This window comes from Pagrus pagrus (genome assembly GCF_965226575.1).
Source record: "Pagrus pagrus genome assembly, chromosome: 19".
NCBI lineage: Eukaryota > Metazoa > Chordata > Actinopteri > Spariformes > Sparidae > Pagrus > Pagrus pagrus.
This window is the reverse complement of record NC_140203.1, coordinates 4119537-4144986: the sequence shown is the minus strand read 5'-3', so window position 1 is coordinate 4144986 and position 25450 is coordinate 4119537. Positions and strand designations below refer to the sequence as shown.

The following is a 25450-nucleotide window of genomic DNA, read 5'->3' as shown; positions in this document are numbered from 1 at the left end:
ACAGAGTTGCTATAGATGAATGTATCACAGTTTTGTCAGGACTTTCATAAAGGTGTGTGATGGCAGGGTTGTTTTTTTTTTTTGCGACGACGCGGCGGTTGTGCAGCGCTCATTAGTTTGTCAGATAACGCGTTCCCTGCGGGGATGTGGCAGCCGCCTCCTGCATTGCTAAGTGAAGCACTGACAGCTGTGACACCAAATCACTGTTTGAGAGCGTAACTCATCGCTACGACATTGTGTCATCATAAAAAGGAGGCCATACCTGCTAGTGTCGGTGCAACAAGCTTCACACGGTGACAGCCAGCTGCACAACTCTGCAGCATGAAAGGGGTAGGTGGCAGGTGGAGGCTAAGGGATCTGTGGCGTCGAGAGAGGGTGAGATGAGAATGAGAGGTGTGAAGCTGAGGGAAAAGGAGGAGAACATGTGGGAGGGCAGAGGGGAGTCTGAGGTATCACATGGTGCTGGGGGGGAAAACATGAGTGCCAAAGGAAAGAAAGGTGCACTGGTAAAATGTAAAGGGGTTAAAGCAGAGAACACAGGGGAAAGAGATGTCTGTGGTAGGTTTAAACAGACAGAAAAATCATGTTTAAAAATAAACCATATTCAAAATTAATATTCTGTCCATTTTCACTTTCAGATGCAAAAAGGGTAGGGCCGACTTATCACCGGCTTAGGCAGGGATTCAAAAGGAGGCATTACTTTCATTTCCCAAACCATCCAGACGGCTGCAACGCATATTGTTTCCATAATTTTTTATTAAACCTTTACTTTGGCAGAAGTATTTCCATTGCGATTCAAAATCTCTTTCACAAAAGAGTCCTGGCTGCAGGACAGCAGCACAAAAATGTTCACATAAAGGAGCAAACAGCTAAAACAAACAACGTAAAATTTCACACAAACGAAACAAGCAGCCGACTTAAAGGAGACAAATTCTGCTCATTTTCAGGTTCATATTTTATTTTGGGTTACTATTATAACAGTTGTACATGCTTCAATGCTCAGAAAATGAAAATGCTGTACTGCCCTTCCATCTGAAACGCTCTGTTTTAGCTCCTGTCTCAATTTAATCTTCCACACTTATCAAATAATAAAGTTATGCATGCAATGTCATACACTGTCGCTTCTGACTACCTTGAGTCAGCAGTCTAAACAGTGAGTCAGCAGTCTGCTATGTGTGTTTTGACCTCAAGATCAATTTTTATTTTTCCAAAAACTTTGGTTTTAGCTCGATCTTACCTCCTTTTCACCAATTTACTGGCTTTTAAACTATTCATTGTGTCTGAACTGGGAAAATCTGCCTTGAGGTTTTTGTTCACCGACCGCATGGAATTATTTACCAAAAAATTCTCAAGACCAACACTCTCACGACTGTTGTGGTTATCAAAAATAAGAAACTCAAACGCAAGACAGCCGGATGGATGAAAAACAAAAGGTGAGTTTTAATGATGTAAGCTGAAGTCCGAAAAAAATCAAAGGCAGGCAACCGAAGGCCAAGCAATTAAACTGACAAAGAATGAAAAAAGAAAAAGGCTGGGGAAAATCCCAAAAACTAAAGCGCAATACAAAACTAAATGAAGTACAAACCAGGATGAAGCTCGGGGAGCAGACACAATGAAACCAGGAACAGACGGACTGACAAAGAGAAGGAAAAAAGACTTAAACACAGTAGCGCTAATGAACAAATAAAACACAGACATACACAAAAAAGGCGGGAAAGAAACAAAAGCGGGAAGAAGGATATAATCTACAAAATAAAACAGGAAATGACCAAAACTAAAAAACAAACCATGACAGCGGCCTCAGGACAATTCAACAAGGTGATCTCCAAACACTTAACCTCTGTGTGCACTTGTTTTCACTGAGCGCTGTTCGTTTGTGGTTTTTATCTCCATCAGTCTACGTCTTGACATTGTGATGTCTATTTTTTCGGCACTAAAGAAAAGGAAGTGACAAAAGGGGGTGTTTTTCTCAAGCAAAACCGTGAACTCCTCGGAGAAACAACGGAGACATGCAAGTGAGATGTGGGCTCGTGCATGTATGTTCTGCAGCTTGTGATTGACATGTGATTTCCAAAGTGAACTACTTTGTTCCAAGTCAGCAGTGACTTTTGACAGGCTGAGTCTTATGCACTGACTGTGCGGTCTATCTTCTTTTTCCTGCGTTACGGCAAAGCATGTGGTTGACTTGTCTGAATCGCTACAGAAACACCGGGGGGTCCGAGGCAATAGTATACCCTCAGGGTGCTTTGGAAGACTTTGCCCCTCGTTTCAGCGGGGCCCCACGCTGAGCTCATTCAGCTGACTCAAATACTGGCCGAAGTTTTGAAGTCAAGGAAATGACTCTTGCTGACTGAATTTTTTATATATTTTCTTTTTTGCAATACTTTGGCTCCCCATCTTGCTGGTTGTGTCACAGGTAAAGTCAAAATTATTAGTCTCTGCAGATGAATTTGCAGTGCCATGATGATTTAATAGACCTGGACAGGCAAACTCATCTACAGTCGTTGCCCTCAAGGAAAAACTTCTGGTTTCTTCTGAATAATTCCTTTTCCCCCATATCTCCCTTCCTCGCTCAGTGCCCACAGATCTCTATTGAAACATATTGTTGTCTTGCGCAACAGTTGTGTTCCCACATTCTGCACGTACAGGTGGTTTTAATAATGAATCTGCTTCACAAATAAAAAAATGTATGCACAGACGTCTGAGTCTTCATCATAATAGCTGATCCACATCCAGCCAAACAGATTTGAAGGCAGACCTGCTCTCCTCCAAAGCCAGCAGAGGATTTCACTGCAAATTGATGCGGTGCCTTTTACAATGTCCCTGCCTGAGTACTGATAGAGCCCTAATAAATCAAGGCAATCACAGGGAGATATGGGAAAGACTTTGCCGTAAATCCCCCCGGGATCATAAATGTACAGCTTCTAAATGCGTCCGTCCACACTACCTGTCTCTCTGTGTTTCGTGCTGTTTGTCTTCTTCTTACTTTCTTTTGTTGTTCTTCCTTTTCTTTCGCTCCGTCTGCTCCACTTCAAAGACTTCCCATGTCGACATTGATTCTATCATCATTTAAATCGTACGAGTGCTGATTTGCACTGTCACTTTGAATGTTCATCGGTTTTCTGGATGATTGTGCCAAATTTCTCATGGAATACAGCGACAGTTAAATCATTCACAGAGCGAGGAGGAGAGTGGAAAGCATAACACGTCGTTGTTGTGGCCCTCCACAGCCACTTGTTGGATTTGCCATTTCACTGTGACACTGTAGTCGACACTACAGACTTAATCAATCCTTTATTGATGCACGCAGGGAGATTCATTTGAAATTCTCAGCATTTATGAGGAGAAGTGGGCAGCCACTGTGCAGCACTCAGAGACCAACTCCTGTTCTTAGCCAGTGCCTTGCAAACATGCACAGAACGGGATTCAAACTCAGGACTTTTCTTCCTGTGGCGCAACAGTGCAGACCGCAACCACCACCCTGCCCAAATAGAGCCAGAACACTCGGGAAGCCACCTTTTTTAGGCCTCTGCACAACGCTGACTGTTTAAAAAAACAAAATTGGATTGGACAAAATTAGACGAATACCACCTGATTTAAAAACTGTCGGTAACACAGACCAGGACCCAATTATCCATGAAGAGATGTGCCATGTCGTGGCCATGGTCTGCAATGCCTTTCCCACCAAAGCTGCTCAATTATGATGGCTTGCACTGGTGCCCAAGAGAGAAGCAGCTGGCACAAAAGACATGCAGTGCAGTTCAGACTGAGGTTCAGCTCTCAATGTTCAGATTTGACTGTTCTTTCCTCTGTTGGCACTGGAATATTGAACATGCTAGCATGCCCTCCTACGTGAAATGTGTTATAGAGAAGTGAATGTTCTCAATAGAGTATCGAACCTCACAAGAAAACAAGAAAGTTAAGGAGGGGATACACTTTTTATGTATATATAAAGATTTTAGTATTGTCTTACCTCCGCCAAGGAGGTCATGTTTTCTCCCATGTCCTTCTGTTTGGTTCAGGGTTTGTTGGTTGGTCGGTTTGTCAGCAGGATTACACAAAAACTACTGAACAGATTTCCTCAAAACTTGGATGGAGGTTGGGTCTTGGCGAAGAATAGACCCCATTAACTTTTGGTTTGGATCTGGATAAAGGATGGATTCAGGATTCTTCATTTTCTTTAACATTTTCATTCAATCGCATGGATCTTGTTGAAAAGTACAATTTGATGCAGATCGAAATAAAAGTTTAAATATATTTAATTTGATATTGCATTAAGCATGAATGATTGACTTAAAGGGGACTGTTGGGCCTTGGCGGAGGTATGTGACCGACAGAAAACAAATATGCAACTGTTATTAATAATTTCAAAGTCATTTTTAAGAGCAACGATGACAAAGTTTTCTTGTCATAGAACCTAAATACACTTTCAGTAAATCTCGCTTGATAATTAGTTAAAATCTAATATAGTTTTTAACAAAAAGGTTGCTAATTTGGTGGCTGCAGTGACTCACAGTTACTTGTCACAGTTTCCTCACCTTTTATTTGATGGTTAAGTCTGATCAAACACTGATGGATGGGTTCCATACTGAAGGACCCCGAGCAGTTCGAGTGAATTACAGTGATATGCACTCCACTTCTCACTTCTCATGATATCTGGGCCTTGAGCGAATCTTGCTGAAAAAAGCCAGCTGGAGTCTTGCACACACTATTTTTATAAATAAATTGTCCCTTTAGGTCACAGAGCTCCCCTGAGCGTCATCCCTTTATGGAGATGACCCGTGCCTGCTGAAATATTCCCGACAGTTTTAGCACGTCTAGTCTTCTACTGTGAATCACTGGAGTCAGCGTTTACCAGAACGTCCTGCTCTGGGGCCAACTGCCAAGTACATTTATCACCGTATCGATGATATTGTGGGTTCCTGTAAGTGGTGAATGCAGGTGCTAGCGTACTCTCTATCTCAAAGCCCAGAGGTGTAACAACCTCGGTGCTGCATTATTTAAAGATGTAATAGAATGTGTTTTTCCTGTCAAATGAGAATCTTTTTATTTTTTTTTTACATTTGAAGCTAAAGGTGTTGCGGTTCATGGGTTGACCAGCAGGTGGAGGAAGTTTTCATGGACTTCTTCTACCCTCCAGCCCCCACCCGAGTCCCTCCTCTGCCTGCCTCATGCTGCCCCTGATGAGAGGAGTTCCTGCACAAACTTCATTCCACTTCACTCCACAGAGGGGGAACATATGTTGGAGACTTAACAGAGAGAGTCAAACTAAGCTCTCAGACTGGACTTCCTTTTTTTGTTCTTGGATTACTTCTCTCAAGTCAGGGTCTTAATGCGTTTTTTTTGCGCCTTCACACCAGAGTACATGAATGTGGAGGTGTAAATGAGATTGTAACTGCCTGTAGACATGGATACATCCTTTGCTTTGGCCCTCCTGCTCTCTCTTCATCTGCACTGCCACCTCCTCGTCTGGGCCGCAATGGACTCCTGCTATGATGAGGAGGAGGGCGCCCCAAGCCGCTGCATGCCCAAATTCGAGAACCTCGCCTTCAATCGCACAGTGGTGGCATCAAACGTGTGCGGCTCCCCACCTGAGGACTACTGCATGCAGACGGGCTCCACGCGCTCGTGCCACCACTGTGACGCATCAGACCCAGGACTGAGCCACAACGCCAGCCTCCTGACAGACTTCCACAGGAGTGAGGAGAACACATGGTGGCAGAGCCAGTCCATGTATTTTGGCATCCAGCACCCCAATTCTGTCAACCTCACCCTCCACCTGGGTAAGAGCACAGCAGCACGTCCACAGTTCAGTCTGACCCCCAGATTTCTTTAGTTTGACTTTCCTCGACTTGTAGGGGAGGAGGGAGGAGGGATCTGGGTCAAGTATGTATATGCTGGGGACTCAGTTATGGTTTCTGTTCCTATGATGCTGCATATAATTTCCCGTTTTTTTATTTTAAAGTGCTTGAAAGCTTTTCATATGAGCTGCATTCACTGTATCCCTGAGTAGAATATGGATATCGGTTAGAGCGTTAATGTATTAAGAGGCTTCTGATGGGATTTCACAGAGTTTCACAAAGTTTCCCTTCACACCAGTTGCGTGTAAGAGTTAACAGATTTCTTCGCTTTCCTTCTCTGTGCAACTTTACTTTGTTCACTTTCTGGCAGTTAATTGATTGGCACAATCTCTGATACAAAACAGCTGTGCTTAACAAACACGAGTTGTGTTATTCAGTCGCAGCTCTGGCTGTCTTAATAAAAAACAATTTGGCTTAGACATGGCTTAGACTTGGAGAGTTTGTGAACGCTTAGCCACAAGGGCTTGTCTGAGAATTTGGTTGGATTAAAATGGAAGAGAAGCAAACACACACACACACACACAGTTGCATCTGATATGCCTGGACAACAACTGAGTTATGGCCAAGCGCTGGCCCACGGTTACTCTCGTTCAGCCCACATGAAGCCATGGAGCATTGGTGATGAACCCGCCTGAGTCTGGTTTGCACAGTACAGTCGTAACTCAAGTTGATGAGGCTTATTTTGCGGTGTAATTTGGGTGAGGACTCTACTAGGACACAACCACAACACACAGCCTTCATAGAAACATGTCTCCGGTATGATTTGGGCCAGATGATGCCCCCACAAATCAACCCTTTTATGTCACTCTGTCAACATTTCACATTAGAAATTCAAAGTTAATCTTCTGTTACAGGCTCAATTTAGAGTTTAATGTTAACTCATTTCATCAAAACAACATTATGTCTTGAAAACGTGGAGTAAACATGTATGCAACGCTGTGATCCTGCCCTCTCACTGAAGTTATAGTGCAGAAACAAGTGATGGGGGGGCGGAGTGGATGAGACGGAGACACCATTCACCCTCTCACAACACCCTGTACCGTCAACATGATGTTGAAGCGGTTATTTTAAGGTAAAAAAGTTATTTAATGTTCAATATTTTTAATACAGGAGGAGCAAAGGAGGAAAGTTAGCCCAAGCATTAACATAAACTGCATCAGGAATTCAAAAGATACACTTACATCAAGTAACTTCCATTAACCCCCCAGCCAGAGTCTTATTTGCATAGCCAGGGACTCTGTCAGCAGGTCTACTGTCACTTGATATTATGCTAATTTTCCCTACATGAAACTTTTTTCACAAAACTTTTGGATCCCCCTCAGAAATGCATCTGAAGCTAAATTTAGCTTTTGGAAGTTTTGAAATGTGGTCAAACACCTCAGGTTATGAAAGTTATTGTCAAATTTTAAAATCATCAAAAACGTCACAGCTCAGCGTCTAAACGGATCAGTTTAGACGAGCAGTTGAGAAAGACTTCTTGTTCACCTTCTCCATCTGCACTGCTTTAAAGTAAACATATTATGCACACTTCCCGGTTCATAATTTTATTTTTGGGTTACTACTAGAAAAGGTGTACATGCTTTAACGCTCTGATTTAGCTCCTGTCTCTTTAAGGGCCTCCGAATACTCACTTTCCTCTGATTGGTCAGCTCACACACGCCTGAGCCAGAACTGCCGACAACAACACCAGAGCAGTTGTGCTTAATTAATTCTTACGTGCAAAACTATGCATCCACTATGCATACATTCGTGTGATATCACAAAGTCACAGACGTAAAGACGGGACTACTGACGAGGCGTTTCAGGAGCAGTGTTTTCTGTGGGAGAGAGGAGCTCTCTGTTGGTGTGGACTTTTACCTTCTAGACATTCAAGACCTTTTACATGCACTAGAACCTGTAAATACCTCCATAAAACATGAAGGGAAAGAAGAAGAAAAAACCGAAAAGCTCAAGGTCTTCTTTAATTGAGACATCGTATGATGCAATAGAAAGCACAAATGCATCGTTGAGTAAAACTAAGATTTAGAATAACGAAGCAATTATGTGAGAAGGAGAGCGCAATGGATTGGGTAAAAGAAGAGGATTCATAACTGCAATATCTTATGGCATGAGGTGAAATGAGCCAAACTCTTAAAGGACAGTTTAATGGTAGTGCAAATGATTTTTTTTTACTTCTCTGACAGTAGTTCAATGTGGACACTTTTCTTTTGTTCAGCTTTAGCCCATTACTTATGTGCAAGTACAATATCTGGGTCAACTGTCTGGTGGTTAGGATGAGGATAGATCTGGGCTGGGTAGAGCAAGTAAAATCAGGTAGAATAAGGTTCAGACAGAGTGAAATGTAGCAGCCATAAACCTGAATAATTAAACTTCACTTGATTTGTGCCGGGCTCGGAGGAGAACCTGGTTCAAAGCAAAATGTGCAACCATCCACCACTTCCACCACGCCGCTTTACTCCAGTGTTTCTAATACAAGTTTGGAGGATTACCTCCTTCACGCGTTCTCTTCCTTTGGAGAAAATGCGTTCGACTCACTTTTTTTGTACACTGTGTACATATTTGCATTTGAAGACATTCCTCATTTCACCAAATTTTATGGGCGCAGCTTGAGCCATTAGCATCATTATCCCATTACCATGCTGCGGAAAAACTGCTGAAATAACTAACGGAGCACATTTGTCACTTTAACTGAATTAAACTGTGGCGATTAATGTTACAAAGCACTAATACAAATCTTTCTATGAAATTACCTTTCCCACTTCCATTTATTTTGCTAGGCTGTGTGCGTGTCTGTGTGTGTGTAACAGAGGGTATCAGCATGTACACAATTTGGGAACTTGACGAATATGGCTCTAGGCCACCCTTTATTATTGAACTAAATTAAAACCAAATACATTCTACTCAAAATTAATATATTTTTGGAGAGAGCACCTTTAATAAATTGAGCTTAATCACAGAGGTTGGAAAAAGCACTTCCTGTAATGTTTAATCAGTCCTCTCTTTGGTTTTTTACTCTCCTCTGGCTCTGCACATGACAAACAGCCTATTCCTCCAAAAACTGAATATATTAGAGAATCGAGAGAAGTCACCAGTGACTTCCCTGTATTGTGCCACGGGCAGGTTGCTAACAAGCCAGAAAACTCAAAACAAATCGACTTACACAGCCAAACGATTACTCTTCCGTTTAATTTCGAAAGAATAGTTTGACATTTTGGGGAATTGCGCTTATAGGCTTTCTGAGAAGAGCGATACCACTCTCATATCTGTCCGTCGAATATGAAGCTGGAGCCGGGAGACGGCTAGCTTAGCTGAGCGGAAAGACTGGAAACAAGGTGAAAACAACAGGTTAAAGGATGGCCTGTAAAAGCTCACTAACTAACGTGTTATATCTTGATTGTTTGATACGTTGCTTCTTGCTGCCGTTGTGCAGCCGTCAGTTAAGCAGTCGAGGTTTCAGGAAGTCACTTTTTACCAGACAGACTGGTGTGATTGTTATCAGTCTTCTTGCAAAGGAAGGGTATTTCCAAAAATGTCAAGCTACTCCTTGAAAACTAGAATAAACTCTGACTGTATTCAAAAGAACGCAATGTACCAAACTATTGAGAAACTTCTACTCGGTATCAAAGAAGTGAATTCAACTTCCAGCGAGTTTACACTTGCTAAGTCGTGCAGGGAATCCAACACAGTGAGCATGAAAATGTGTGGTAAAAAAATGTTCACTGATAATAAACTGTTGACCCGGTGTGTTCATGTACTGGGGGGAAAATTAGAAATGGGGAAAAAATCTGTTACTCTGAGGTAGAACGGTGATCTGTTCATGTTGTGCCCTGTTTTCAGCTAATCTGTGCAGGGGTAGACTCCACCCTTTCACTCTCTGTGCAGGATAAGTGGCTGAGAATGGGTGGGTAGATAAAAAAAATGTTGCCTTTCCAGCCATGACTACTAAGAAAACTAAACTTTTCTGTTGATATGGTGAGCTTGTTAGCAAACTCTTCCATCAGTCACTTGGAGTTGTCTCCCTGGCTACCTGGCAAGTGTAAAAATTTAGGTCTGACTCTCCTTTTAGCTCTATTTTTGGCTTCCACCAATTCCTGAGGGGAAATACCTGGCCCTTTAGCTGCTAAATGCTAAATGCTACATCATGTTTACCAGCTGCCATTTAAGAGGCATACGGGGGGGGGGGCGGGGGTCAGACAATGTAAACACTGGTTATGAGTCTCAATTCAATACAGATGCCTCTACATGACCATAAGCCAAAAGGACTGGCTATTTCTAAATGGGGCCTAGTAGTATTTCATGGCTGTCACCTGCTCAGATTCAACACAGTATCATAACATTATTAGGGAATGATGATAACTTAACTATATTTCTTTTTCCAAGCAACCCGATCTATTAACTGTAGGCTACATTTAGGCTAACCTAGGTGTATGGTAAATGTTTAAAAAATGTAATATATATATAAATCATCATTGATATATGGTAAATTTATAGTGAAGTTAACTTTAGTTGAATGAAATGCTTTATAAACATTTATTAGGTGATTGCAAAGGTTTATAATTGCAGTCAGTTTTACTTTTACAGCCCAGAGTCACAAATCACATTTTGCCTCAGGGTGGCTCTGCACTCTGCACCGACCCCCCTCTGCCCTTAGACCCTCAGTTCAGATAAGGAAAAGCCTTTTAACCGGGGTGAAAAAAAGGGAAGAAACCTCAAAAGAATCACCTTTAACTTCATCCTCTTTGTATATGCGTGTGTGTGTTTGGACTTCCAGCAATCAATCAGAGGAAGACAGCTCCTGTTTGAAACTAGAAATTTTCTTGACAGGTCACATTTTTCTGCCTCCACCTCCGTAGGTGGAGAGTGGGCGCCTCCCCGTCTTCAAAGAAACAAGAGACAAGGGACAAAATGATGACAGAAGTTGGAAATGTCAGAGCTTTGACCGTACAGGAACCGTTGTATCACGTGCTCTGCGAGCGAGAAGTGCCTCCGTCAAATGGAGAATATCGATTTCCGATAGCGAGCAGATGTCTGGCTGTGTTTTGAGGCTTTGTTGTTTATAATCTCAGGCTATTTCTTTTCCTCGGGAAAGGTGCCAATGCCGCTTCTGCTGCTGCTGCTGCTGCTGCTGCTGCAGAGGTATGTCCTGTGTTGTCTGGAGGGTTTGTTATTCTTCAGACGATCCCAACACCCACAAGTCTGTCTGCCTCAGACTGAATTGACCTTTGCCCCCTTCTGCACATCTCCCAAACATGTGTTTTCTCTTCACTTGATGCTTTGGATTAGTCTAACATTCTTGAAAGACTGGGAATTATGTTTTTATAGCAGAATTTTATGCAACTGAACATCCCTAAATTTTGTATGTGTGGCATCCCTTTGTTCCATGTGAAAGCGCTGTGATCCATCTGGGCCGCCGGTGGGGGGTGTCCTCGACATTACTGTTTTCTTTTGCCTCTCCAAACAAAGCGAGCTCCCTCTGAGGGGAATTCAGGCAAATGCAGGGATGATAAACACAGCGGTAGGATGTAGGGACGCATACTGCAGCCAGGTCAGAGTGGGTCTGCGGAAGAGTAGAAAGAGATGGGGGTGGTGGAGAGAGCCGGGCTGCTTCGAGGGGAGTAAACAAAACATAATGAGGAAGGGAGGAAGAAAAAAAGGAGAATGCAGGCCGGTTTGCTGGTGAGGAATTGGGGTCAGATTTTTCCCACAAAGTCTTGAGAAACACACACACGTAGATTCGAACGGCACACATTGATGTCCGCAGCTGGTTCTCATTGAGCGCCGTCAGAGTAGAGCAACATCCTGTCTCAGATGTAAAACAATTACAAAAGTCTGCCACAGTTGGCATGACACTCTCACAGCCAGATTATTGGCATGCACACGAGATCCCGCTCTTCTGTTCCCTTCCATTCTTAAACTTTGCGACGCAGCACGATTAGAGGATAAACCCACTCATCCATGTGTTTGCTGATCACCAAAAATCTCAGCTTGGAGTGAATAGATTGTAAATACTGAGTCTGACTGCAGCACTTGTGGTGAGTTTAGTCTCAGCGTCTCTCAGAGCAGCTGTGTTAGGTTGACACGAGTGACTCAGAGCAGGTCAGACTGCTGCTCTTCTGCTAGCTCCCAGCCTTTTACCCTTAAAGTTGTCCAAATAGTCGTTTTATTAGCCTGTCTGTGCGCGACGTGAGCAGCTGCGGTTTCATTTGCGATGCCACACGACTCTGGACCAGCCCTGTAAAAGTCACAACAGGCTGTTTTTTTACTGGGTTTTCCAAACTCATATTAATTTTCAGTGCTAAAAGACGTGTCGCTCGGCGAACAAAGAGAGACTTCTGCTTCAGACTGAGCTGTCCAAACTGCGAAAACAAAGTGTGAAATCTATCGTAAGGTGGTTATTCTCCATAGATATTTTTTTGTTGTATGCTACTGTGCTGGCTTAAAAGCTTAACAAAACCCCGTCTGTTGTTCCCATATAAACTCTGATGAATATACAGTGCACTCCTGAAAGAGGATGAATCACGAATCATTAAGCATCATGCATAAAAAAAAAAACATACAAATATCCTTTGCAATTAGTCTGCATTTCATCACGGGGGACATCCAACAAATGTTTCATGTTCTGCCTCTTTTATGTTTTTGCCTCAGTCCCCGCGGGGCTGAGCTCACCTCACGCAGGGAGTAAATGAAAGCTAAATGATCTTAGTTCTCCTACAGGAAAGATACCATTAGAGAATGCTGCAGAGACAAGAGACAGCGATGCCGAGTTCTGACTTGGCAGGGAAAAAGCAACAGATGCCATTATGGCTGTAGCCGTGGATGGCATCCCTCTACGAACGCGCCGAGCGGCTGAGACTTAGTATCTAATGATGTAGAAAAAAATCCCCATGAGTGCAATGAAGAAGCCTGTTAAGAGACTTTCTCCATGTTACCTCTCACTCCGGTTCTCAATATGACTTCAGCTTGTGTCTGCCCAGTTAATCCCCTGTAAAGCTGCACAACATTTGGCAGAATCTTAATGTTTATTCATATGCAGGAAGTATAACTCCGCGAGTGTCCCCGATATGGCCTCCAAGATTATTGTTTGAAGTGTCCACACTGAGTAAACAATGGGAGGAGACGACACCGCTCGATCACAAGGAGATTTTTGTGTTTGTTTAGCGATCGGGCGAGAAGATGTCCACTTTCTCACAAAAAAACAACAACCGTGCTGCAAATGAACGACTTCCCCGCTCCAGTGTTTGCACTCTGGGAAGCATCGTGAGGAAAAAAGGCTTGCATTAATGCAATATGCAAAAAAAATATTCCAAAATGCATTCTCTCCTAACTTTTTTTCCCTCTCTTTTAATTAAACATGTACCTGGGAGACTCATCCCTCCGCTTATTATGCACCTTCAAAAATTACTTTTCAGACATTTCTCCAGTCACAATGCAACACCAATTACTGCGCAACCTAGTCGAAGCTGCTAAATCCCCCAACGCCAACTCAAATGGAAATCTGGGTGTATCTCCTCGTTTGCTTCGGATCTTTCCAGACGCAGAGATTGTCCTCTGAAAACCCGTTTTCCCTTTTTTCGCAGATTGAAGTTGAATCACTGCTTTAGGGGGAATTTATACAAACCTCCGACACGTCTTCTCTTTCCCTCTCTTTTTTCTCTCCGTGCCCCCAAATGGCCAATGCGCCGCTAAAACTTCACCTCAGATATATAATTCAGTCAATAGGTTTAATTCTACGCCACGCTCGCCCCCGCCCCCATGACACTCATTAGCGTTTTGCATGTTCGACCAATCACTTTTCTATTGATTTGATCTGCTGCTTTCCTGTCGCACATCAAATGTTGCGTCAGACTGTATTCTCCACCCGACTTTGACTTTCTTTAGGTACCGTTTTCAATTTGATGTTGTGGCTAAGCTGTGCTTATGGTCTGGTTAAGGTTTAGGGGGAAAAAAACACGAGGTCAAGGTTAGGAAAACATCCTGCTGCGGCTTACATTATTTCTTCTGGTTGCCGCAAACACAGCAGAAGACGACTGCTTGTCAAAACGATCATTTTATTTGTCGCTACAAACACAGCTGGAAATTGTCCCAAGCAGTGGCGTAGTCAGGATGTTTGAGGGGCATGAAAAAAAACAATGCTGGCACCAGTATTGTAGTTTTTATTGTACCAGTATACTGTATGTGGTGGGCACCAGCACCCAGACAGACACATTCAGAAGAGATAGAGGGCAATTTATCATGTTTTTATCGCTTATTCACACTTACATAGGTTGAAAGTCAGGTCATAAACATGCTATGTCAACGTGAAATTAAAATTATTGAAGAAATGCCTGTAAGTATGCATGACACAAACACATTTGAACCTGTCTTCTGGTGACTGTGCAGGCATTTTAACCACCGATTTGACAATACAGGCTTTTTTCCCCTCTCTATGTTTTTGCACTCATTGGCCCACTCTGTCCCACAGTTAATATAAGGCTGTCTCTTTCCCTTTGACCTATGTTTCACTTCTGGGGCCCATTATGATCTGGATAATGAGAGAATAATCCTGGGTATTCTTCTACTCCTGCAGGACTGACATTCATTTACCCCGCGTAGGGGAAATTAAGTCTATCCCCCATTGTTTTCCTTCTTTCTATAATGCAATTATGTCCTTTTTTTTTCTTCTTCGCTCCTGGGCCCTAAACTATCACCCCCCATATTTGTCTCTTACATAAGCAGCCCTGATCTAACTGTGGACTACAATGGATCTCGTCCTAACAGTAATTCTTTCAGTGATTCCATTCAAAGCTAATCATATCCGTTCTCCACAGGGAAGGCTTTCGAGATAACCTATATACGATTGAAATTCTACACCAGTCGGCCGGAGAGCTTCGCCATCTACAAGCGCACAGAACGGGACGGGCCCTGGTTGCCTTACCAGTACTACAGCGCCTCTTGTGCGAAGACCTATGGCAAGGACGCTAAGGCTTACATTCGCCCAGGAGACGACGAGAGGACGGCTCTGTGCACGGACGAGTTCAGCGACATCTCGCCGCTCACTGGAGGGAACGTTGCTTTCTCCACCCTGGAGGGACGGCCCAGCGCTTACAACTTCGACCAAAGCTTGGTGCTGCAGGTGAGTTCATATTTTGTTGCGTGTTATGTTTGAGTTTTACTGCCACGTTCCCTTTCTGTTCACATATTTTGGTTTACACGGCTCCACTTTTTCATCCGTCACTCAAAGTGTTTTGCAGATAAGTCACATCTGCCTGGAAAGCTGTCACAAACATCTAATAACACCGATTGTACAGATTTGACTGTTGCAAAGGGAAAAACAACTTTTCATGACATGAATTAATGCAAAACTCAGACAAATGTTTTATTTTGGTTCAACTGGAAATCATTTAACTGTTTATTTCTGTTTAATGCCTCTTGTTTGCTTCTTTTTCATGTATTCATTTTATACTTATATTTGTATTATTGTGTCATTTAAACCCAGTACAAACAGGCTTAGAAGACACAATTATTTACAGACAGAGAGCAGAATCCAGAGTAGCAACAAAATAATAAACCATTTTGTCATTTTTCCGAGCAAAAGCAAAACAAAAGCAGCCAATTTACAAGCATCAAAACTTAATAAAAAATGTCATTATGTGTCTGTCAGTGTACCAAAACACTTCTTGATTTTGAGGAGACGTTTCATTTCGAATATATATTCAGAACTCATCAAAACGAAGACAAAACAGCAGGATTTATTCCCGACATCCCAATCGGCAGACTAAACGCTAGTCAAGTGCAATTTCTGCAAAACCACATTTCTTTATGTTGCAACTTTCCATTTGTTTAGGTTGAATTTTCTATTCCTCTCTTTTGGCACAATGTTGTTTTTTGGTCGCCACACTCACAGATAGATAGCTCCACTTCCTGTGACAAATAGCTGGTTTTGGTTTCCTCTTTTTGCCACTAAAACACCTGGAAATATCTCCAGGTGATGTGACACGTGGCTAATAAGCACATAATACGAACGTGATAGGCCACGTTTGGTACATATGCCAACCTTGGATATTACTGTGGTCGTGGAAATGTTAACTGCTCACATAACATCCTGGCAACTGGGCTGTTCTCAACTTCTCCTAATTTGCACAATTCACACAACCTGTTTTCCTCCTGAATATTTGATGTTGGATCCGGGTATCGCTGACCATCCTGAAAAGGAACGTGTCTGAGTTTGACAATGCAACCAACTTTCTTTTAAAAGAAAAGAAAAAAAAAACCCAAAACCCTCTAAAACCCAAAGGCTGCTCTCATCACACAGATAGCATGTTAGCGCCTCGAGCATCGACTGCACCATCAAACGCTTTTCAATCAACACTTTTACGCAAACAAACAAGCAAACCATAGCTGTGCACATATGCAGCATGCCTCCGAGCCTTTTTTTTCAAAGCATGCTGAAGGGAATCTAACGTTATGTTTAGCTCTGATTAACATTGATGAAGCTGTGAGGAGGCTGTGCTGAATTAATGGCAGCCCCTTGAGAGGGAGCCTGGCAGGGGTGGGCACAGTAAAGCGTGGCTAAAAATGAGTAAATAAGGCACTTAATGCAGCCGCTCCCTTTTTTCTTTGATGGGGCTGTGAGTATCCTGCATACTGCATCTGCCAATGCATTCGCTCTGCGTCACCACATTAGTGTAAAAACTTCTTCCGACTTCTTGTTAGTTATCGCTGTGGATCTGAGCCGTTGTGTGTGTAGATCAGTGACTGTATCTGTCATTAGAGGAAATTATATGCAGCAGTACTTCCAGATCTCAGCATTACGTACTGTCACCTGTCAAGGACCAAAGAATACAGTAAAAAATAACCTTGTCACAACAAATTAAGTATGATGGCTAATTAGAGCGTCTTCTGAGGGAGGATGTGTCACCAGAATACAATTTATGGCAGTTAGGGTTTCTGCAAACCGCTGATATGTTCACATTTGTATGTGTCACATATACCATATTGACATTTTTACCAATATGTGCCATATCACGTTGCCATTACATGTTTTTGACCTGGCTTTCATATCAGGAAGTGGAGGGGAAGTCAACATTTGTAGGTTGTGACACCACAAGATTATTATTAAGGACAACTTTGACCGAAGCAGGTATTTTAAACGGAAACACGATCTTCTCCTAATCCTAACCAAGTGTTTTTTGTGCCTAATCCTAACCAGAGCATAAGCACAGTGTAGACATGACATAAAATTGAAACTTGTGCCTTAAAAAAGCACAAACTGCATCATAAAGAAAGGTAAAGTGTCAATATATCTGTGGTTTGCAGACACGTACATTGCAAACATTTAGTCTGGCGATTGGGTTGCTCCATTTCTAAGCAGATGAAACGTGTTGGTGTGGCAAGAAAAAGTCAATCGCTATGTAAAAGTCCAGACAGAAGTGATAATGGAAGCATACGTCACTCGCCAGCAGATTATTTATTCATTTATTTATGCATTTATTCTGAGACGGTAAAATAATTGCCTGTTCGGGTAGAACGTGAATCGATTTTTAGAGATGACTCAATTGCATGGAGTCAACGGAGAGTTCACCCGGGCCAGCTCAAATTGAAAAGCTCTGATATGCTTTAGCTGAATGAGCGGTCGGAGACGAGACTCGAGGGTTCACGAAGACAGAAAGAACCGGTGCTTCTGATGAGGTCTGAGATCAACCAGAGGGCGAGGAAGCTAAACACAAATACATGGACAGTAACCCTACACACAAAATTTTAATCTTCTGTCTGAATGCACCTAAAGGCATCATCATCCGAACACATCTCCTGGACATTATGTTTAAAAGTTGTGTATGGATATACTGTAGTTAGGATGGATGGCGGACGTACTGAGTGAAGGACACCAGAGACTGCGGTTTGCATCCAGCGTGTGATTGGATTCAGGCAACAAAGGCAGAAAAGTGGAGAGAGATCATGTTTCCGGTTTAATACTGAGAGCCATAAAGCACTCCTGTTTTGTACTGTGGAGTTTTTTAATTATTAAACGAGACCGTGATCTTTCCCTAACCTCAAACACTTGAGTGCTTAAACATAACCGTTTTACGACCACAAAAAAGTTATACAACCTGCAGAACCGTTTCCATGCGTTAGTTCAAAACATTTCTTCATTATGTTTATAGAATCTAACAGTGATTTCCAGCAGAGAGGGTTTCATCATCCAATTACCGCCTGCTTATTCGATGAATTGGAGTGTTTCCATGTTGCCATCACTAAAAAGCAGAGGCAACAGCAGTGATTTAAATGTCCCAAGCAGGAGCAATGTGATAATTTTCACAACCTCCATAACCTGACTGTAGGCCTGGAGTGTTTTCACTCTGAATTTTGCTTCTTCCCGTTGTCTCACGCTTTTTTTTTTTTTTTTTTTAACTCCCCTCTCTGCAGCAACAGTAACAGCTAAAGTTCCTGCCATGTAGTGAACATGAATCTTCAACAATAATCTCCAGGGACTATGATGATTGGTCCACACTCATCCCCCCCTTCCTGCCATGAGCAAAAACATAAAGACAATGATTATGACAATGTGTTCTTCTTCTTCTTCCGCATGACCTTTCTCCTAAAATGTGAGGTGAAAAAGCTGCAGAAATAGGATCTGGCAATGCAAGACTACCACCTCTGTAAAAGGAAGCTGTCCTCCTCCACATCATTAAATAAGAAGAGCAAGGCTGTCTTTATGTGGGGGGATATGCAGCGTAACCCTGAAGAACCATAACCGGCTCTCAAGAAAAAGAAGCCATCTTCCGAAATGCAATAAAGAAACAATGAGGGAATATCCAGAGAATGTGCGTTGCTCAGCCTATATTTGCAGTGTATAACTGTTATAAATCAATTTAAAGATGATTTAGCTATAGCGCAACCCAATCCCAATATTTCTCTCTTGATGTTTTCAGACTCAACTGTGAAATATGTTGTGTTTCAAATCTCTGAATGCGACGTTCAATGAAAAACTGCTGAAGCAAGCGAGAGCCTGACTCTGAGAAATTGCTTTTTGTCCACCAACGCTGGTGTATTTGAATTTTTTTTTATTATTCATGCCCTTAAATAAAATTGTAAATAAAAACGTCTGGATGCAGAGGTTAGATTTAAAATAGAATTGTGGCATGACAAAAGCTGCTTCTAGTAGTTTGTAACTGATGTTTAACCCTTTTCGTGCATGGCGTCCGGTGGACAGATTTTTGGAAGCCATCTGGTTTTTAGCCTTATTTGATAGTACAACTTGAAGAGTGACAGGAAATGGGATGAGAGAGAGGAGGGATGCTGTGCAGCGAAGGGCCACAGTTTGGATTCAACCCCTGGGTGTCAGCGTTGAGCGACATAGTGCACACTCTAACTTATACACCACGAGGACATCATAAATACAAAATAGCAGGACAAGATTTTCTGACTAAAACCTCCATAGTGTTAGGCTATTAAACAGCAACACTAAATAGTCTTCAGATTGTATCTACATACAGGCCCAGTAGGCAGAATATATCCTCATCCTCATGTATCTTGTTGTGACTTTACACTTCCTGTCTTTGTCTTTTTTCTGCGTACGCCTCTGTTTCATTTGTTCAGTAGCTCTTGTGTTTTTAAGCCTGTGTGCTTTGTCAGTTTGTCTGTTGTGGTCCTGTGTTCTCCTTGTGCTTTCCCTGTGTTTTGCCCTGCACGCCTCGTGTCATCCTGGTTTGTACTCTGTTTAGTTTTGTTCTTGCTTTTTGTTCCCACTCCCCAGCCCCTTTTGTTGCCCGCCTTTGTTATCATGAATACAGCTTTAGTTCATTAAAGCTCACTTTTTTGTTACGTCTTCCTGCCCGCCTCTGCGTTTGCATTTGGTTCCTTTGCCTTTTTTGCAAATCTGAACACTTTGGTGCTTAAGGACCACTGGAGTGGAAAATATGTCTTTTCAATCACAGGAAAAAGGTGTACAAAAAAAGTATTATTAAAATCTGGTATTAAGTACTCTTGTTTTAGTTTAAAAAAAACTCTTTAGCTGTCTGGTTTTCTAAGAAAAAAAAGGATTTTAGTTACTCCTTCATCACTTTTTATACCGCTGAGGCACGTTGTCCACTGCAGTGTACATTTACGTCACTCCGTTTTAGTTATTGCCGTGATTTTTCACTTATTTCAGAGTGAAAACAACCATTGAAAAAAACATATTACTATGTGATTTCATTATAAAAGCATGAACGGGTTAATTGGCACTCCTCAACTCCCCTAAGATGATTTAAAAAGCAAAACAGTGTGACGCAGCTGAGGAACCCTTAAGGCTACATATGGTATCTGTGCCTGCACACATACCTAAACCCCCCCATGCCACACACACACACACACGCACACACACACACATTCACACCCTTACACACACACACATGCTTTCTCTGCCGGATGCTGTCTCCTCATAAAACCAGCCCTTTCATCAACCACAGCACTCTGGATGCGTGACATCTCTGCAACCTCCTACAGAGTAGAAAGAGGCTTGCCATCCTCCAGAGTGATCCCATTTTGAACTGGGGGAGAGATGCAGGACAGACAGCAGTGGTGAAGCTGCATCAGCTCTCAAGCAGTAGTCGGATAAAGGCGTTCTCTCCTCAACTCTGCTATGCGAGGGGCCCATTGCATCTACAACAAGAGAAAATAGAAATATGCATTTCATTTCTATTGGATTAGCTTTAGTGTTGCGATGGGTCGGGCACATTGAGCGGCAGGCTGCCGTCAGTCAGTGAGGAAAGAGGAATGTGCACGCAGGATTTGGCTCTCAAACTGAAAGTCCAGAACTTCTATATGTTTGCCAGGACGACAAAGAAAGAAGAGTGAATGATAAAAAAACATATTTGAGAGGCTTAGCAATAGCCACTTAACCAACAGCCGAAAAATACCTCTCCGGAAGTTTCCACAAGCACCGGGATGTGGTGCTTCGGCATTATTTGACGATTTCTATGAGTTTTAAAGTGCTTACAAGAAAAGGTAGCTGCAGCCTGGTTTTCTAGTGCAAAAATGATTTAACTGTCCCTTTCTGATTAATCCCTTCACACCAGCTTTCTACCACCGCGCTATTTCGGCCTCTCTATCCATCTGTTATATAATTCTGGACTCAGGCAGTCTGGGACAACAGCAAGCTGGAGTCTAGGTTTGTAGGACGTACAGGATTGAACCCAGTGTCCTGAAATTTTAGTAAAGTGAGCATTATGTTTTTTTAGCTGGAAATGCAGGCTCTGTGTGTGAAAAAGAGCGAGAAATGCCTCTTCTCACCATGAAAGGATTATATGGGATTAAGGAATTAAGGGGACTAAGAATTATACGAAGGAGGCATGTGTAGGAACAGGTAGTCTGAGAGTCAAGCATATAGTGATGGGAAGAAAAGGGCATTGTGGTCACGATGTCGGACACATGCGCTCATCTCTAATGACCAGAGTTCAGTCACAAGAAGAAGAAGAAAAGAAAATGTATACTTTTAGCTCACTTTTTGGCTGAATATATACGCAGAGATCTTGCCTGGACCTAACCCGTGTCGCTCATTAACCCCCGACTTTAACGGAAGTTGTTTCTCTTGCTCACGCTCAGCTGTTTGTTTGGTTTCCCACCTTTCCACAGGCAAAGTGTTCAATTTGTGCTGCTGTCACATAATTCGGTGGAGGTGGCATGTAATTCGAGTGTGTCCACAACACATTGAATTCATCCAATTCTGTATAAAGGAAGGTGTGAGAGGAGGACATTTTTGGTTGTAGGCATCTTGAGCGGTGAATTGTACAATTTCCAAATCGCCCCTTTGTTTTTTACCGTGTTGTGTAAGGTCTTATCATAGCCTGGGTGTATCACCAAGTGATGCAACAACAAAACAAATGCCCTTTGTTATTTGAATATGCTATTAATGATCTATATAAGTACCTAACCTTATAGGTTTACGATCTCAATCACTAGCTTCAAGTCTTCTTCAAACAGCATGACGTTCATTTTATGAATTATGGTCCCGTTTAATGTAAAATATAGGTTAAAGCAGGGTATACTTCAGGGCCTGGCTACCTTGTGATTCACAAATCGCTACCACGGCATGTCAGGTCCAATCAGTATCGTTTCCACCTCCGCTCTCTCGTCCAAATATGATCGCTTCTGGTTCAAATAACCAAAAAGGCCGCCGCCATAATGCCGAGGCTTCAAAACAGTTCTCTGCAAAACCAGTAGGTGACGTCATGATGGGTTTATAATTGTTTCAGGCAGACATTCATGATTCTTGACTATATATCATAAATGTCTCAACATTTTAGACATTGTCAGGATATTTGGTGCACACTCGAGTACGGCTCAGATCGCCCAGTCCTAGAGAATAGTAACCAAGCCTGACCGCACAAAAACGGTTTGCACTTGGTTTTATAATGATTATTGGATTCCAAGTGGACGACCCAGGACACATTGTACATTGTAAACTGATCATTCAGACCACTTGGCTCTGAACACAAGTGGTCAGCTGGACGCCTTGAACATACATTATGGACACAAGTCTGGACAGCAGTGTGTCTTGGCTGTTAACATATCTTCGGATCAGTAACACATTTTAAAACCAAGTATAAACTGGGTCCGATTTCTATATTTCTTTTTCATCTTGTTGAACTTTTGACAGACTTTATTGACTCCAGATTAAAGTTTTCAGTGCGTCCTAAGACACATCCCTTATTGAACCGCACTGTCTCTTCTTGTCTGGGCAGAGGGGCGACGCTGTTCCAATAAACAAACACCCTTATGACTCAGTCTATTGAACCGGCTCTGTTTTTTTACACTTCAAAGGACTCCTCCAAAAAAAGTCTTTAGTTTGTTTGTCTGGGAGAGTTTGATTCCCAGATGTGTCCGTCCACAGCTCCAGCTTGTCCCTGTCTCTCCTTGTCCAGGTCAGCAGCATCACAGCTTTCCACACTGGATGGGGAATAGCAACAGGCACTTTTGATTTCGGTGTCGGTTCCTCAGCCTGCTGTTCTGTGTATGTGGGACCACTGTGACCAGCTGGATGGAAAAATCAATCAATTAATGCATTAGTCAGTGTGTGGGAAAAGCTCAACAGTGTTCAGTCCTGTAAAAAAAATAGCTAGGTTTGCAGGCACATGTCAGTCAGGAGCTAATTTCATTCCCTTCTATAGCTCGTTGTGCTCGGAAAGACTTATTTTTGCGTTAAACATCATGTAAAAACAACATTACATCATTTCATCAGCAAATATTTCCCGAGGTAAAAATATAAAATGTGATTACATAACCTACCACCATACAGTATTGAATTATTTATCTTCAGTGTACAAAGTAATTAGGATCACTATCAAAACTCTTTCAGATTTCATATTTTCAGACGCAAAAACTGCTGTTGCACATTAAATACTTATGAAGAGAGACATCAGGGAAATTATATTAAAGGTACATGATGAACTGCGTGTATTTAAAGAAGTCTTGGTCTCCTTGATGAGTCTACTGCTTCAGATTTAAAGGGTAACTTTACCAATTAGACTGTGTTTATAGATCTTGGGGAGAACTACTGAAATGAAAAAAAGCCTTTTATAGCTCCAGAGAAAACTATGTGTAATCTGATTAATTGCCCCCAGTGATGTAACTCAGTGACGAAGTTGCATTGTGGGAAATGTAGGCAACAAAGGCGATATCTCTGGTTCTGCTGTATCGGTTTCGATCAGTTGTTTTTAAACCGTCTATAATGAGTGGCTTGCACAAGGTGCATTGTGGGTAATGTAGGCATCAGGTTTAGACAGTTAGCCCACTTGGATAATCAATCAAAATGATGCAGCAGAAGCAGAGATATCACCTTTTTCATTCCACGTCTTCTTCGCCTGTTTCAAAAACCTGCCGCCTACATTACCCAAGATGCAACGTAGCCACTGAGCGACATCCCTGGAGGGCAACTTGGCAACAGCCTCTGCTATGGAAACTTAGCTTCGTCATGCAACAACACATTTTACTCAAAAACAATTTCATCATTTTAAAGCGTCGACTCGATTAAACACAATAATTACACGTGTTCTCTACAGATAAATGAGCTGCTTTCATCTCTGCAACTTCAGCCTCTGATTTCTCATCACTTCTAATCAGAGTACAAAAATACACAAGCCACATGTTTCATTCTTTCCTCATCAGTCTATAATTTGGCACTTTTTTTCCCTTTTACCTTCATAACAGCAGGAAATACTGTACCTGCTCATTAACCTACTGAACCATTAGATGTTGTTATTTTCACAGCGAGTCGATGTAAAGAACGACATAAGCGCGGGTGGTTGATCAGTATAGAAGCCTTAGTTACATTAAAACCTGACTACTAATTGTTTTGCTGGCTGTATTTCAGTATGCTTTGGCTGACATCGACCCACTGATTATAAAGCCGGTGGTGGGATCAATATAAGCCAAGAATACATAGATTGGGTGGCAAATCTCTCAGCAGACCTGCCAAACAGCCTCTCTCCTTCACTCCACCTCTCCCTCTCTGCCTTCCCCCTTAAACAACAAGATGAGAAGGCCCGTAATTGACTGTGATCTGTGTCCCATTAGAATAAAAGGCGGATCAATTGCACCATTTCTTTCATTAAATCTCCCATTCCCCCTCCATTTTAAGGGTGATGGGACAGATGGGTGGAGTGTGCACAGACAAAAACACATCAGCCATCCTCTTTGATGCAAAAACAAAGCTGCTGAAAGGAGTCTTCTTCTTCATGCTGTGAACCATCGGGGAAAACAAAAGAGATGGTGGGGCATTTTTTCTTTTCTTTTATTGGTGACACACTGGTTCCCGCTTGAGATCCAAATACTAGAAAGATGAGAACAAAATAATATTCAATACAAGGGGCAGGGTTGAGGGGAGCTCTCAACAATATAAATCCCACAGCAGCACTTTATGTTGACTATAAGATGAAGGATTAAAAAAAAGGAGGGTGGAGAAGGCAACAGGGAGGGAGGTACATGCGAGAATATAATAGCTGCTTGTTTTAGACAATAAATACAACTGCAAAGCTTCTCTTCTTCTGTGTAAATAGCGGATCCTTTCTTTCACCTGGATAATCCTATCACTGCTTTCCCGGCAGTCCTGGGTACATAGATCGGAAACAATCAATAAAGCAATTCAAATTATATCAAACAGTTGGTGCAGTCTCTTGATCAAGTCTGCTACTGTCAAAAGCCTGTAGGCTCGTTTGATCACTCGCAGACCCGTCCAGCCGATTACAGATAGTGTCACTAAAATACCGCAGGCTGATCCGTGATGCAGCGTTTTCTGGCTGCAGGGACTTTTCGGCAGGTGCGGGTCCGGCCTCACCGGAGGCCTTTGCTGTGACACCCGGGGCAGTTCTGTCAGGTACGGGGAGCGATGTGATGCACAGATTTAAACTCGACTGTCAGTACAGTTATTTTAATTGTCTCCACTACGCTGTCAGTATACCAGCGATTTGCTGACGTTTGCTATTTCACGACTTTTCCTGTCAAAGACACTGGCAGGTTTCACTTTTGCCAGAATAAGATGATGCCAGTTGAAGATATTCTATGTGGGAACTATGGACTAAAATCTCTGAAGACGACTCGACCTGTGTTATATGTTTTGTTGATTTGTGTACTTA

The 25450-nt window shown here is 42.3% G+C and overlaps 1 protein-coding gene across 2 annotated transcripts in view; it reads left to right on the top strand.

Moving 5' to 3' along the window:
* The window catches only part of lamc3 (laminin, gamma 3), a 124798-nt gene that overhangs the window by 4257 nt on the left and 95091 nt on the right, over positions 1–25450 (top strand). For both annotated transcript variants that reach the window (XM_084383019.1, XM_084383020.1), the window contains exons 3-4: positions 5070–5783; positions 14669–14973. In XM_084383019.1, the coding sequence (XP_084239145.1) occupies positions 5408–5783; positions 14669–14973 (681 nt within the window). In that variant the 5' untranslated portion in view covers positions 5070–5407. The remainder of the gene's footprint in view (positions 1–5069; positions 5784–14668; positions 14974–25450) is intronic.